This window comes from Rana temporaria, chromosome 3 (genome assembly GCF_905171775.1).
Source record: "Rana temporaria chromosome 3, aRanTem1.1, whole genome shotgun sequence".
NCBI lineage: Eukaryota > Metazoa > Chordata > Amphibia > Anura > Ranidae > Rana > Rana temporaria.
In genome coordinates, this window is record NC_053491.1 from 192467068 (window position 1) to 192483947 (window position 16880).

General features: G+C 40.8%; 1 protein-coding gene across 3 annotated transcripts in view; it reads right to left on the bottom strand.

The window, feature by feature from the left end:
- Nucleotides 1–3800: 3800 nt before the first annotated feature.
- The window catches only part of MYRFL (myelin regulatory factor like), a 180448-nt gene continuing 167368 nt past the window's right edge, over nucleotides 3801–16880 (bottom strand). For all 3 annotated transcript variants that reach the window (XM_040344013.1, XM_040344015.1, XM_040344016.1), the window contains 2 exons: nucleotides 10462–10536; nucleotides 3801–5492 (listed from right to left, as the gene is read on the bottom strand). In XM_040344013.1, coding sequence (XP_040199947.1) covers nucleotides 5406–5492; nucleotides 10462–10536 — 162 coding nt within the window. In that variant the 3' untranslated portion in view covers nucleotides 3801–5405. The remainder of the gene's footprint in view (nucleotides 5493–10461; nucleotides 10537–16880) is intronic.

Genomic DNA, 16880 nt, shown 5'->3' on the forward strand with positions numbered 1-16880 from the left:
CCAAAGTCGCGGAATGTGACCTATCCTGGTTCTCCTCCTTTTTGGAAAACCGATCACAAGCAGTGAAACTGGGACCGTTCATCTCTGAAAAATGCACGGTATCATGCGGAGTCCCTCAAGGATCCCCTCTGTCGCCAGTGCTGTTTAATATCTATCTCCGCCCTCTTTTTGAAATCAGCAGCAGCCAAAAGCTGCTCTACCACTCTTATGCGGATGACACACAATTGTATTTTCGCATCTGCAACAAAAAGGATCATCATCTCAATCTAGAGAAATGCCTCTCTTTGATAGAGAACTGGATGACAAAGAGTTATCTCAAACTCAACGGTTCGAAAACAGAACTTCTCCTATTTCACGCCAATCGGAAGAATCAACTGGCAACCACCTGGTCACCTCCGCCCATTCTGGGAAAAACCATCACCCCTAGCACCAAAGTCAAAAGTCTCGGAGTCATCTTCGACACCTACATGACAATGGATGCACAAATAGGGTCAGTAGTCAGCGGATTGCACCATCTGCTGTGCCTACTACGCAGACTTATTCCATTTATTCCTAAAGAAGACATAGAAGTCGTGGTGGGAACTATTGTTAACTCCAGACTTGACTATGCAAATGCCCTTTACCTCGTACTCCCTAAGTACCAAATCACTCGCCTGCAGGTCGTTCAGAACACGGCCGTGCGACTTGTGACTGGGAAAAAAGCGTGGGAATCAATCTCACCCTCAATGAAAAGCCTTCACTGGCTGCCAGTGAAAGACAGAATCACTTTCAAAGCACTCTGTCTGACGCATAAATGTATTTGGGGAATTGTGCCCAAATATCTATGCTAAAAAATAAAAGCTTACAACCCTAATCGCACGCTACGATCCTCCAACCAAAATCTACTCCAAATCCCCAAAACCAGATACAAGTCCAAAGGAGAAAGAAGATTTGCTGTCCAAGGCCCTCGACTTTGGAACACTTTACCAACATCCATTTGGTTGGAGGAGAACCACTTGGACTTTAGGAGAAAGATCAAAACCCACCTCTTTTGAGGTCAAAGGAGAAATGGTCAAACAAGTGCCCAGAGGCGATTCAGTTCGCATGTGCAGCGCTATATACGTTTTTCACTCACTCACTCAGTTCCATTTTAAATACATTGACCTGATTTTGTCATTCACACAATACAGTTTTGCCCAAACATCATTGCAAATAAAGTATAACATATGCATTTCTTTACAACAATTTATACATAAAATCTGAGAAAAGTTGATATATGTATATAAATATTTAATTTCTTGTTTCAATGCTGCCATTTTTTTTTTGTAGTTGTAAAAACAATTTAAGAAAAAACATCTAGTGATATGCCAGCTAAAGTATAATAAATTAAATCTTAAAATGAACGTCACTTTGTTGAGGAAAAGAGAACAATTTGTGGGAAAATTATTTACATTGCAAAAATTTTAGCAAAAAATAATTGTAGTATTTTTGGGTGTTTCGTCTGTGGAAACGGACACATGCATGAAATCACAATCAGTCACAGTGCAGTAATAATGGTAAAATGCTGAAAAAAGCAGCATGCCAGTTTGCATGAACATTCAAGGCCCATTCACATCTTTGTGGCCTGGTGAGTTAACGCATATAAGATCATGCAAATTTTTTAACAAGTTAAAAGGGCTCTCAACAGCTTACTGAGAGGCTGAGCCGGGCGCCGGTTAAATTTTCATGATCTTGCCCAAGCCTGGACTGGCTATGTGACATCAGCTGACAGCGGGCTTCAGCGCGCTGTTTGCTAAAGACAGATCACAGGAATGCAGTGAATGCAATGAACTGCACTCCTGTGACCCACAGGAAAAATACAGCCAAACAAGCTTTGGCTGTACTTCTCCTTTAAGGCAGCCCATTCAAATGATTTGACTGGCAATGCACCAAAATGTTCAAGAAAATGGACAGGCAATATTTTTGGCAAAGCAGCACTCCACAATGCACAGTAGTGTGCTACTGTGCGTTTTGGTGCATTGCAATGCACATGCACTGGAGAGGAGTTACATTAGTGCATTGCAATGTATTGCAGTGTAAAAGTCTGCTTTTAGCATCAGTAATATTTTTATTATTATTATTATTATTATACAGGATTAACTTTGTGCCAACAGTTTGTGCAGAGCTTTACTATATAAAGGGAGACATTACAGCAACAATACAATTCAATACAAGAGGGTTAGGAGGGCACTGCTCCTGTGAACTTACAATCTAATAATAAAATATCTCTCGTATATAATAATCAGACGCAACCTCCAACGCCACAATGATATAACATTTGTGCTAATCATCTTAGGTCTGTATAAAATAGGCAATGTTCAGATTCCTCTTGATTCTGTCTTCACAGTCATGTCATTAGTACCATGATGTATTAATATTGTTTTTCCTCATATTACCCTATACCTATTGTTTTTCTGATTATCGTAACTTCTCCTTTTTCCATGGACACTGTCTTTTTTTTTTTTTAAATGTACAATCATATCTGTACGCTTTGAAAAATTAATAAATAAACAATTTATAAAAAAATATATTTCTCTTATGTCCTGCTGCTGGTAGGCTGCACAGTGACACTCTTGAAGGGCTTTTTCTTTCTTAGTCTTCTTCGACAATTTAAATTGTTTCATTTTTTTGGGGTAGTAAACTGTTTGCTAATGACAGTTTGCTAATTGCTATTCATTGTGGTAGAATAAATATGGTAATTCAGAACAGCACTTTTGGAACCCAATAGATGTCAAATTAGTCAAATATAATAGTAGTTAATACAAAACATTCTTTATAAAGAAACCTCCCGCAGGCCTGGTCTGATTGGCACGGAGTGGAACAGTAAAAAAACAATCATTGAGCCTTTGTATGTAAAAAAGCAAATATGGCTTCCCCGTTTACATGTATAATTACAAAGTATACATAAAAAAGATCTCCAAAACCTGAACATACAGTACATTGATAAGGTTATTTACGTGCATATTTCAATTGAAAAAAAAGTCATCCATTTTTATTCTTCAGCTGTTAATGTACGTTGCTCTTTTACCTTGAAAGTCCAGGTGCCAAGCTGAAAACATTTGCTTTTCACTAAATCATGACAGATAAACTATTTAAAGGTACATATTAAAAAATAACATAGAATGAATATTGTATTAATTTGCAAAACAGGCAAGGAAACACATTATGACCGTTTAACACATGGGTTAGAAGTGTTGATATGGGGAAACTTTTGTTTAAACAATCCTTATGTGCGATGAACAGTGATCCATGTGGCACCCGTCCACCCCAGGATACAAATACAAATGAGTTTTGCTTGCTTAGACTCCTCTCCACACTATGGGGTTGATTTACAAATAGACTGTGCACTTTGCAAAGTGCAGTTGCTCAAGAGCTTAGTAAATGAGGTAAAGCTTCACTTTGCAAAGAATACTCAATCACATGCAAGGAAAATGTAAAAAACTGAATTTTTGCTTGCATAAGTGATAGAACTCAGCAGAGCTTATGCTCATTTACTAAGCTCTGAAGCAACTGCACTTTGCAAAGTGCTCAGTCTTGCCTTTAATAAATCAACCACTGTGTGCCTTACCATCACCAGGTAGCAATAGTAGGATACTTTGGAGGGGGCAAGCAGGGTATGGTTTACTGATCAAGAAGCTGGTAGGTGCCTACATTCCGGGGAGCAAGACTGCTATATTGGGTGCCTACTATTTATTATAAAAAGGTAATTAAAAATGCCTCCACAAATTTGTCTTAATATGCTCTTAAAAATTAATAATTAAGAGTAATTAAGAGTAATTAAGAAATATTAAATATTTATAATTTTCGCATTTCATACATTAGGAGGACTTTTGTCTGTCAAGTTCACCCTTGAATCATAGGTGAGTAAGGGTTATTACTGTAAGTATAAAAAGAGGAAATAATATATAAAACAAAAGAACAGGTTTTAAAGCTGAACTCCAGCCAAACAACTAAATAAATGCACAGAAAAAACACATTGAAAAGTTTACCTGCCAAAGGATGTGTATTTTTGTCCAATCTATTTGCACAGCTTTGCCACACAGCACAGCACTGAAGGGCACAAAATCAGATTTTCCTTTCTACATTCCTGTAGTAAAGTTACACATACAGGCCTTCTCCCTCCCCAAGCCTCTGATTGATGAACTCATCTCTCTGTCACATTGCTCTCTCCTCCTATTAGCATGTCTTTTGATGCACATGAGTGTTGTAGCAAAACTTGACAGCTCCTTGCTTTTTGCTTCACTATACGGTGAACTGCAAGAGGATGACACCAGGTCAAATCCAGTTTTCATTTAAAAATGTATTTAATAATGTAATAATGAATACAAAAAAAATGCATTCATTTTTGTATTTTCTATTTACCTGGAGTTCAGCTTTTAGAAACACAATTGAAGCTTGGAAGAAAATCACCAACTTCGAATTTCCCATTTGATCAGTAAATGAATGGCACACTTGTATTTGGAATCAAATTATATGGGCTGGCAAGCAACGTATTATATTCTCACGTTTGTGCTTAGAAAATAAAGCAATATAGAAATGTATATTTGTAAGACCTTATCTGGGTTTTGGACTGAAACATGCAGGATACATTAGGCGTAACATGGCTTGTCACCTTGAGTGCCAAATACAATAGTCTACACTACCGCACACAGTGTTTATTCTTAAGCAAGGGATCTTTTACACTTGCTTCAACTTCAACACACATTAAAGTGCCTACCGCTTAAAAATGTTTTTTGGATGCTTAGGTGGTGCTTTGATGATGCCTCCTGGTGCTTCAATGATGCATCAGTGATACTTTTTTTGAAGCTTTAATAAAGCTTGGCAGATGACAGTGTGTGTTGATATCTCATACTTGAATAAAAAGCAAAGCTAAAACTGAATAAAAGCCTCCCAAAAGCTTTAGGTGCTGCAAGTGAGCTCCTAGACTTCTATGTAGGCTATTGTACTTCACACACAGGGCATCTGCCAAGATTCATTAAAGCTTTAAAAAAGTACCACTGAAGCACCGCAGAAGCATCGAAAACACATAAAAAAATCATGTTGAAGCAGTATGCATTTTAATGTGTGTGTTGAAGTCGAAGCAAGTGAAAAAGAGCCCCCAGAGACTCAAAACTCAAAAAATACAATCTTTCTTCATAAGAAACGATGTGGAATTGGGGAATCTCTAAACTAGATAACAGAAAACATGGGCCCCTTTACTATTTACACATCAACTCTCTATTTGCTTCTTATTACATTAATCAGTTTAAAAAAAAATAATGTAACAAAGTAAAAATGGCATACAGTAGCTGTGATGCAAACATACTGCAGGTTGTGCAAGCCAGGGCAACACAATTATTATTTAATGTAATTGTTTAGCATTAAAAAAAACATATCATTATGGAGTTCTAGTTGCAATCTCGATAAAAGTAAAAATTATAGTCTGTGTACAGGATTCCAGCAAAGTTTGGATCCGTTGAACAATTTGCAAGATCCTGTAAAAAGAAAAGAAACAATTGTTGTAAATATAGCATAAATATTTGCTTTCGAGTTTCTCTTCTTTCTTTTTTGCTTTCCTGCTGAGTCAGAGTGCTACAATATTGTTTTGTTGGTATTCTTTAACTTCGTGTAAAAAGAAAAGAAAAAGGATGCCTGGAAGCCAACAGGATGGGGGACAATTACTTCTCTATCGGCTCTCTTTCATACCACAAGTTTATGCATAAGGGCCCATTCATAATTGCACATTGCAAAAATGTGTGCAGTAATGCGTTTCTGTAATGTATTGCACATAAAAAAGATGGGTTATGGGAACGCATGTTTTATTCAAATTTAATTTAAAGGCAAAGTGATTTTTCAAGTATATAACAAGGTAGGGACAAGCTGTCACTCAGGACAGAAAAACTGAAAATGACAAAGAAAGTAAAAAAGCACATGAAGGCCAAAGAACAGCACTGAGCACACAGAGTATCATTCTTAAGTGAATATGACACCCATACATCATATATACTATATAATAAGTTGACAGTTATCCCACAAGTAATAGTAAATTATTATTATTATTATTATAATAGAGGATTTATGTATAACGCCAAGAGTTTATGCAGCGCTTCACAACTATTGTATTTGTACTGTCAGGGTAGACAGTACAAATACAATACACTTTAATACAGTAGGAATCAGGTGGCCCTGCTCATTAAAGCTTCAAGAGGGAGGGTCAAGAGATACAAGAGGTAATAACTGTGGGGGATGTGCTGATGGAGAAAATAAGTGTACAGTTGTTAGGTGGGGCCAGATAGGCTTCGCTGAAGAGATGAGTTTTCAGGGATCGTCTGAAAGTTGAAAAAGTAGGAGATAGTCGGACAAATTGGGATAGAGCATTCCAGAGGAGAGGCTCGGGAGAAGCCCTAGAGATGAGCACAGGATGAGGTGAAAAGAGAGCTAGAGAGCAGGAGGTCTTGGGAAGAGCAAAAAGAACGATTAGGTTGGTATTTTGAGACTAGGTTAGTGATGTCGCTTGGGGCCAGGTTGTGGGTAGCTTTGTAAATTATCGTATCTTGAATTTAATTTTTTAGTTGAGTGGCAGCAAATGGAAGGATTGGCAGAGAGGGGAAGCAGAAGCCGAGTGGTTTATAACGTGGATGAGCCTGGCAGCAGCGTTCTTTATGGACTGAATGGGTGTAGCCTATTTAGAGGTAAGCCAATAAGGAGGGAGTTGCAGTAGTTGAGGCGAGAGATGACCAGGGAGTGGATTAGAAGCTTCGTGGTGACATTGGTTAGGAGGGGGCGCATCTTGGAGATGTCCTAAAGCAGTGGTTCTCAACCGTGCTAGTGCCGTGACCCCTTAATACATTTTCCAAAGTTGTGGGGACCCCTAACAGCAAAATTATTTTCGTAGCGTGGGTTGTCAATACCCAAGGCAGGCCAAGTAATTTGCGCCCCTAACCCAGGGACATTTAGTGCTCCCTGGGTCCCTTCCACTCGAACAGTATTAAAACCCCTATGGTACATTCTAGGCTATACCAATCTTTCTTTTTGTTCTCCTTTCTTTCCCTTTTATCTCTCTATATCCTAATTTCTTGTTTTTTTCTTCCCATCCTATTCTTTCTCTCCATTTTTTCTTTGTTCCTCCCCCTCTTTCTCTCCTTTCCATGTATTCTCTATTTGTATTCCTTCTCTTACTCCTTGGTGGAGGGAATGAGATGAGCAGCAGTGCTGGTGGGGGGTGGGATCAGTGACAGTGCTGGTGTGGGTGGGATCAGTGGCAGTGCTGGTGAGGGGTGGGATCAGTGACAGTGCTGGTGAGGGGTGGGATCAGTGGCAGTGCTGGTGAGGGGTGGGATCAGTGACAGTGCTGGTGAGGGGTGGGATCAGTGACAGTGCTGGTGAGGGGTGGGATCAGTGACAGTGCTGGTGAGGGGTGGGATCAGTGACAGTGCTGGTGAGGGGTGGGATCAGTGATAGTGCTGGTGAGGGGTGGGATCAGTGACAGTGCTGGCAGGGAGTTGGGATCAATGGCAGTGCTGGCGGGAAGTTCTGATCAGCCAACTTGGGTGCTCTTGATCAAGGTCATCTGCTGATCTGAAAACTGTAGTGGGGACTTTTAATGGCAACTATAATCACAGGTAGTGTTACTCACTGTGTTTTTGGCTCGGTCGCAAAAAGGCTAGGAGAGTGGTGTAGGCTTCTGAAACAGCCCAGGATTCAGTGACCCCTGGCAAATCGCCATTCGACCCCCGAGGGAGTCCCGACCCCCAGGTTGAGAACCACTGTCCTAAAGGTTGAGGTGGCAAGCTTTGGACAGCGATTGGATGGTGGGCCGAAAGGATAGTTCAGAGTCCAGGATCACACCTAGGACCTTAGCGTGGTGGGACAGGTTTATAGTTGAGCAATTGATTTTAACAAAGAAATCAGGAGAAGAGGCACGTGGGGAGGAAAAATTATGAGCTTGGTTTTGAATAGGGTAAGTTTGTGTAAGTGATGTGACATCCGGGCTTATATGTTTGTTAGTAAGTTGGTGATGCGTGAGGAGACAGATGGAGTGAGCTGAGGGGCAGAGAGATAAATGTGGGTGTTGCCAGTATAGAGATGATATTGAAAGCCATGGGAGGCAAACAACTGACCCAGGCAGGAGGTATATATTGAGAAAAGGAGAGAGACAAAAACAGAACCTTGGGGACCCCAACGGAGAAAAGAAGAGGAGAGGGGGAAGTAGATTTGTAAGTGACACCGCCATCCGGTGCTTCCCCAGGCTCTCCCGTGCCATTGGTTGCCCGGAGAGCGAATCGGCCGGCGCTGTCTGGGAAGCATAGAGATGACTGGTGACCAGATGGTCACCAGTCATCTCTATGACCGTCGGAGGCCCGGGCGCGACGTTATGACATCACGCGCGGTATCCACAAGTAAAAAAAGCCGCAATTGCAGCTGTTGGCATGTGATCGTTGATTTTTTTTTCACCGATTTCATGCTTGTAAGCCTGGAGGATAGATGTGGGGTCTTATTGACCCCACATCTCTCCATAAAGAGGACCTGTCACAGTGATTTCTATTACAAGGGATGTTTACATTCCTTGTAATAGGAATAAAAAGTGTAAAAATAAAAAAATGAAGTCAAATAAAAATAAAATTAAACATTTTTTTTTTAAACGCCCCTGTCCCCGATAGCTCTTGTGTAGAAGTGAACACGCATGCAAGTCCCGTCCACATATGTAAACGCTGTTCAAACCCCACATGTGAGGTATCGTCGCGTGCGTTAGAGCGTGTGCAACAATTCTAGCACTAGACCTCCTCTGTAATTTGAAAATAGTAACCTATAAAACATTTTAAAGCATCGCCTATGGAGATTTTTAAGTACCGAAGTTTGGCGCCATTCCATGAGTGTGCACAATTTTAAAGTGTGACATGTTAGGTATCTATTTACTCGGCGTAACATCATCTTTCACATTATACAAAAAAATTGGGCTAACTTTACTGTTTTTTTTTATTTTTTAATTCATGGAAAGTTAAACCTTCCAGCTGAGAAAGTTCAGCCAACATATCATTAATCAGTGGGGTATACGTACTATATCCAGTAATTCCTAAAAGAGCTGCCTGCCACACTTTATACATCAAATGTGATGTGGGAATTGTGGATTGTACATTAAGAAAAACAATGCCTGTAGTGAGTTTTGGCCATGGAGTAAAGAATTAGTGTTATGAGAGGGCACATGAGGGCCACGTCTTACCCAACCCGTAATGTGTTGAATTTGAGCTGCAAGGAAATATAGGAGCTGACAATCCCCCCTAATCTTTGGAGTATTGCAAGAAATCTAGCTTGAGCCTGTTTTTTTTACCCTAAACAGGTCTCTAAACACTACAGTAAACTTCTTAAAATGTAAATGCATGTTAATGGACATGTTAAACTTATGTAAAGTTCTGTTCTGTTCATGTCCTATCTGGCAGTGATGAACTTGGCCCTGTTAGGACTAGGATCTGAGCCTGCTAGAATGCTGTCATTTTGTAACTGCACATATTCATGCCCACTGTATATGGGCAAATACAGGGCAGATAATGACCCAGCCACATGTAGGCAGGTAGCCTACTGTATGTATAGTTAGCATCTGGCTGTCAGGTCAGGGGGAAGGGGTGAATGATTTTGCCACCAGAGGCTCCTGGGGTTTTTCTTGGTACCTTGAAGGTGTCAGGTTTTCTGGCAGCAAGGGGGTTAGTGTTTGGACTCCCTCCCTAGCTGTCCATCTCTGTCAGTGACTGGAAGTGGACTAGTGTTACGGAAATATATGCCTGGTCACTTAGTACATAAAGAGAAGAGTTAGTTAACCACTTTAGCCCCGGACCATTTGGCAGCCAAATGACCGGGCTTACTGTGACAGGTCACTGATCGCTGCTCCCGATGAGAAGATTCAAGTGAGTCACTTGAATGGGGTTTGATTTATATTTTTCCTATGGTTGGGCTTTAAAGTGTATTTACAGCTCAAACCATTTTGTTATGTTTTGGATAGAGTGGCAATAGGTTAAAACACCCATGCTGTCCTTGTGCCACCGAAGAGCCCTTTATTCCCTTTCTTGGAGGTACAACAGTATGAGAGGAAATATCATATAGGTAAGAGAAATTTCCATCTAAAGCTAACCATGCACTATCCAAATCAGTTTCTCCAATAAGGGCAGTGGGCCTCCACTGTCTTCTTGTACTTCAACAGAAAAACCCCATCCCACCTTCAAAAGTTATGACATAGATATGACTCAGAGCTAACAATGGATTTAATCCCCTCATTTTTGTATAGGTTATGGAGGGAAAAAAGGCGTGACAATGTAATCTATCATTAAACAGGTACTACTATTTCATCCTCACAGCCATCATGATTATTAATAAAAATAGAGTCTAAGTTACCTACTACCATTGAGCTATACAGATAATAGCTGTGTTGTTTATTTTAGTTATTTGTTGTATTCTAAGCACAGGGCTACTTACCGGGGTGGCTACACGAAAATGGTATTCACTGTCAAACAGATAGGCTACAGGGAGGATCCAGTGATGCTGAAGACCCTAAATAATGACATGAGAATGAAATAAAACTCTTACAGAATTGATTAGGTAAATACACTTGTATCTCAAGGAGAGATAATAAAGCAAATCATCTGATATACCAAAGCAAGCATTTTAAGTAACATTAAAATAATAAAAACTCCTAACTAATTTAACAAATTGTAAAGGTCTGTGCCAACAGACTTTGATGGGCAGATTCAGAGTTCTTTTGACAGCACTCAGCATAATCCCCCCCAAAAAAACTGCACACCATTGATGACTTTATAGGCAAAACTTTAATCAGCTGACATGGTAGCCTCACATTACAGTGTGCTTTCAAAATATATGTGGGTATGCAACAATGATAGGTCCACCCTGTGGTAAGAATGAGGGTGATCTTTGAAATATTCTAGTTTTAAAGTGGCTATAAAAGGTAGAAGTTTTTTTTTTTACTTTCATGCATTCTCCGCATTAAGGTAAAAAACCTTCTGTGCACAGGTTCCCCCCAAGCTTCCCCCTCCAAAATACTTACCTGAGCCTGAGCTCAAGCCAGAGCTGTGCCCAATAGCAGTGGTTCTCTCTGCTCTCCCTCTCTTCTTTATAGAATACTTAATCTAGCAATCATTTTATTAAAAAAAATTGGCAATAGTAAACACAATTGAGTACTTAGGGCCAGATTCACATAGAAGAGCGGCGGCGTAACGTATCGTAGATACGTTACACCGCCGCAATTTTTCATCGCAAGTGCCTGATTCACCAAGCACTTGCGATGAAAACCTACGCCGGCGGCCTCCGGCGTAAGGCGGGCCAATTTAAATGGGCGTGTGCCATTTAAATTAGGCGCGCTCCCGCGCCGGACTTACCGCGCATGCTCCGTTTCCGAACTCCCGTCGTGCATTGCGCGCCGTGACGTCATTTTTTCGAACGGCGACGCGTGTAGCGTAATTCCGTATTCCCGGACGGCTTATGCAAACGACGTTGATTTTTAAATTTCGACGCGGGAACGACGGCCATACTTTAGACAGCAATACGCTTGCTGACTAAAGTTAGGGGGCCATATTCTCCTACATTTGCGGCGGCCGTAGCGTAAGCCATTTACACTACGCCGCCGCAACTTACTGGAGCAAGTGGCGTATTCCTCAAGCACTTGCTCCGTAGTTTGCGGAGGCGTAGTGTAAAAGGCCCGGCGTATCCCCGCGTATTTCAAAGGGGGCGGCTTATATTTAAATTAAGCGCGCCCCCGTTTCGATCGAACTGCGCATGCGCCGGGCTAAAAATAGCCCAGTGCGCATGCTCCAGTTCTCGGCGGAAAACGTCAATGACGCCGACGTGTGCGTCATTGACGTAAAGTCGTATTCAAGAACGACTTAGAAAAACGGCGTACCCGACGGGAAAAGACGACGCGGACCCGATGCCATACTTAACATGGATACGGCGGACTTGCGTAAACTTACCCCTCATATAGCAGGGGTAAGTTTATGCTTACGCAAACGACGTAAGCGACGGCTACGCGACGCAAATTCGTTCGGGAATCGGCGTATCAGGCTCATTTGCATAAACAAATGAGACCTGAACGTAAACGCCGCCTAGCGGCCGGCGGCGAATTACATTTAAGATCCGACAGTGTAAGTGACTTACACCTGTCGGATCTTCAGCGTATCTATGCAAAAATGATTCTAGGAATCACTCGCATAGATACGCGGGTCAAAAAACAGAGATACGACGGAGTATCCTGAGATACTCCGTCGTAACTCTTCTGAGAATATGGCCCAGGGCACCTAAAACGACGACTAACTTTGCGAAGGGAAACTAGACTAGCGGCGACGTAGCGAACGTGAAAATCCGTCGTGAAACGCCGTAACTCCTAATTTGCATACCCAACGCTAGTTTACGACGCGAACTCCCCCTAGCGGCGGCCGCGGTATTGCATCCTAAGATCCGACAATGTAAAACAATTACACCTGTCGGATCTTCTGGCTATCTATGCGTAACTGATTCTATGAATCAGTCGCATAGATAGAAACAGAGATACGACGGCGTATCAGCAGATACGCCGTCGTATCTCCATTGTGAATCTGGCCCTTAAAGTATAGTTTCCTTTCATGTCCCTTGGAATTATAATTTAAGTGTCAATTAAAATGTCACAAATGATAGAATAAGAGCCGGTTCACACAGGGGCGGCACCACTTTGGGGGCGACTCGGCAAGGCGATCTCAAGACGACTTCAGAGGCGACTTGCAAAATGAGTTCTGTATTGAAGTCAATACAAGTCGCCCCTAAAGTCGTACAAGAACCTTTTTCTAAGTCGGAGCGACTTGAGTTGCTCCTATTAGAGCGGTTCCATTGAACAGAACGGGACGCGATTTGTCAGACGGATTGTATAAACAAATTAAAACATTTTTGCAAGATAATATTAGCAAGATAAAACCTTGTTTGTCAAAAAAGAAAAAAAAAATCATATATTTGTTATTTTAAGTAATGACATTTTTTTTTTTTTTGCAAGGTCCACAGCAGACATGTAAAGACTGCTCATGTCCATAGGCAGTGTACAGGTGTGAGAGCTCAACTGGTCAAAACTTGGCTTCAGATTTTACATGCTTGTATCCCAAGTAAAGTACTGTATAATCATAACTCATGAAGGTTTACTTGCAGGTATTTTATGCCTCTCAGAGATCACAGTACACTTCTTGACAATGGCCTCAGCTATCATTTTACTGAAGAGCCAAGCATCATCTTTGTTCAGGCATCATTCTGGATCACTATATACTTCCTGGACTAAAATTATTTTCCTAGATGGCACAACCATGTAAATTATTGTGTCTGTGTTTCGTTAGCTATGGCGACCCGTCACAATTGGTAATGGAAGTGACGTTCCATCACCACCATCTTGCTATACCCCGCTATCCTCCATAGTAAGGATACACAGACAACTCACTTTCCTGTTAAAATAAGTGTAAAATGCAAAACTCTGGTGGGTGTAACAAGATGTCTGCTTTCCCCCTTCTCAGTGTATCCTTACTATGGACGAGTGCGGGGTGTAGCAAGATGGCGGCGACGGAACGTCACTTTCGTTACCAATTCTGATGGGTCGCCGAATCTGACGAAACACCTGCACTCTATACATTAGGTTCTGGGCTGTGCTTACAGTGACCACTGGGACGGAGAGAGACTAAGGAATGAAGAGACTGGTTGAATTTCATCTCCTGTCTAAAAGAAGCTTTCATTGCTGCAACATGCACATATGCTGTTAAAAGGGATAGCAAGAGGAATGGCAAGAGTCACTTTAAAGCTGAACTCTAGGCAAATAGCTAATTAGACAGATAAAATAAATAAATAAATAAATAAATATATAAGAGCTATTTTCTGGTACCAAATGATTTGTGTTTTTATCCATGTGTTTTTTTTTTATCCATGTGTTTTTATCCATGGGCAAACAGATGTAAATGGACGTCTTCCGTTTACATCAGTTGTTCATCTGTTTCTGTTCAGGACACCTCTTTAAACTGAACAAGTTTGCAGTTTTGTTCCATTTAAATAATGGATGTAAATGGATATTCATCTGTTTTTTTTTTTGTCCTGTTTTTTATTAAATATTTTGATTTATATATATTAATGTACTTTAACTTGTAATCCAGGTAGTTGTCAACAAAGGAAGTGACATTGTCTCCATCTACATTCATCCAGCATCAAAAACTGACAAAAATGACAAAAAACTAAATGTAAAAAAAAAAAAGGACGCTAAATGGATGTAAACAGATGAAAAACTGATGCAAATAGAATAATTTTTTTCTTAGCGAAAATGTGACTGAAAGGATGACACCCATGCAAAAGAGGCCTATGATTTATATACAAAATGTAGGTACAATTAGGTACAAGCACTAGTTGATTTAGTAATACAAGAAAGGAAAATATATAGTGCAGCGCTAAACAATCAATAGTAGGTAATAAACATACTAGGCATACTAGGTAATAAACATACTAGGCTTGTGAAAATGAACACAATGTGAAGAAATCCTTCCCATAAGATGGCACAGAATACAGGAATAACAAGTTGAATGCTGAAATTTTCACACTCTTCATGCGGTAAACAAATGAGGTACTCTTACCAGAACTGATGGACTCATCTGTTATGTAACAGTGGGTCAAACAGGCTTGAGATGGAGACAATGTCAGACGAACTTCAGAATGCAATCAGGACCTCTAAATTAGGCAAAGCCCCAGGCCCAGACAGGTTTTCAATACAGTATTATAAGAATTGTCTTCCAATCTTTAGGCCCCCATATGGTGTAACTGTTTAATAAAGTAAGCTTGGATACATCCTTCACTAGAGATACTTTAAAAGCACACGTTACTGTAATTCTCAAAGATGGAAAGGACCCCACTTGTAGTATCTATAGGCCTATATCACTCTTGAACTGTGACCTTAAATTATTTACGAAGACCACTGCCACTCGAATTGCACAACATCTACACTCTATGATACATCTGGAGCAGGTGGGATTAATTCCATCCAGAGAAGCTTGTGACAATACGATTAAAGTGTTAAACCTTGTCCAAGTCGTACGGGAGACGCGTACCCCATGTGTTATGATAAGTACAGATGCGGAAAAGGCATTTGATCGACTTAACTGAAAATTTTTGATGGCGGTTCAGCGTTATATACAGGGAGTGCAGAATTATTAGGCAAGTTGTATTTTTGAGGATAAATTTTATTATTGAACAACAACCATGTTCTCAATGAACCCAAAAAACTCATTAATATCAAAGCTGAATATTTTTGGAAGTAGTTTTTAGTTTGTTTTTAGTTTTAGCTATTTTAGGGGGATATGTGTGTGTGCAGGTTACTATTACTGTGCATAATTATTAGGCAACTTAACAAAAAAAAAATATATACCCATTTCAATTATTTATTTTTACCAGTGAAACCAATATAACATCTCAACATTCACAAATATACATTTCTGACATTCAAAAACAAAACAAAAACAAATCAGTGACCAATATAGCCACCTTTCTTTGCAAGGACACTCAAAAGCCTGCCATCCATGGATTCTGTCAGTGTTTTGATCTGTTCACCATCAACATTGCGTGCAGCAGCAACCACAGCCTCCCAGACACTGTTCAGAGAGGTGTACTGTTTTCCCTCCTTGTAAATCTCACATTTGATGATGGACCACAGGTTCTCAATGGGGTTCAGATCAGGTGAACAAGGAGGCCATGTCATTAGTTTTTCTTCTTTTATACCCTTTCTTGCCAGCCACGCTGTGGAGTACTTGGACGCGTGTGATGGAGCATTGTCCTGCATGAAAATCATGTTTTTCTTGAAGGATGCAGACTTCTTCCTGTACCACTGCTTGAAGAAGGTGTCTTCCAGAAACTGGCAGTAGGACTGGGAGTTGAGCTTGGCTCCATCCTCAACCCGAAAAGGCCCCACAAGCTCATCTTTGATGATACCAGCCCAAACCAGTACTCCACCTCCACCTTGCTGGCGTCTGAGTCGGACTGGAGCTCTCTGCCCTTTACCAATCCAGCCACGGGCCCATCCATCTGGCCCATCAAGACTCACTCTCATTTCATCAGTCCATAAAACCTTAGAAAAATCAGTCTTGAGATATTTCTTGGCCCAGTCTTGACGTTTCAGCTTGTGTGTCTTGTTCAGTGGTGGTCGTCTTTCAGCCTTTCTTACCTTGGCCATGTCTCTGAGTATTGCACACCTTGTGCTTTTGGGCACTCCAGTGATGTTGCAGCTCTGAAATATGGCCAAACTGGTGGCAAGTGGCATCTTGGCAGCTGCACGCTTGACTTTTCTCAGTTCATGGGCAGTTATTTTGCGCCTTGGTTTTTCCACACGCTTCTTGCAACCCTGTTGACTATTTTGAATGAAACGCTTGATTGTTCGATGATCACGCTTCAGAAGCTTTGCAATTTTAAGAGTGCTGCATCCCTCTGCAAGATATCTCACTATTTTTGACTTTTCTGAGCCTGTCAAGTCCTTCTTTTGACCCATTTTGCCAAAGGAAAGGAAGTTGACTAATAATTATGCACACCTGATATAGGGTGTTGATGTCATTAGAACACACCCCTTCTCATTACAGAGATGCACATCACCTAATATGCTTAATTGGTAGTAGGCTTTCGAGCCTATACAGCTTGGAGTAAGACAACATGCATAAAGAGGATGATGTGGTCAAAATACTCATTTGCCTAATAATTCTGCACTCCCTGTAGGTCTGGGGGAACATATGATGCAGTGGATCCCTTAAGATTTATTCACATCCGACGGCACAGGTTAAAGTTAACGGCGTTCTTTCAGACCCTTTCCCTATCTCAAATGGGACGAGGCAAGGGTGTCCATTGTCCCCTCT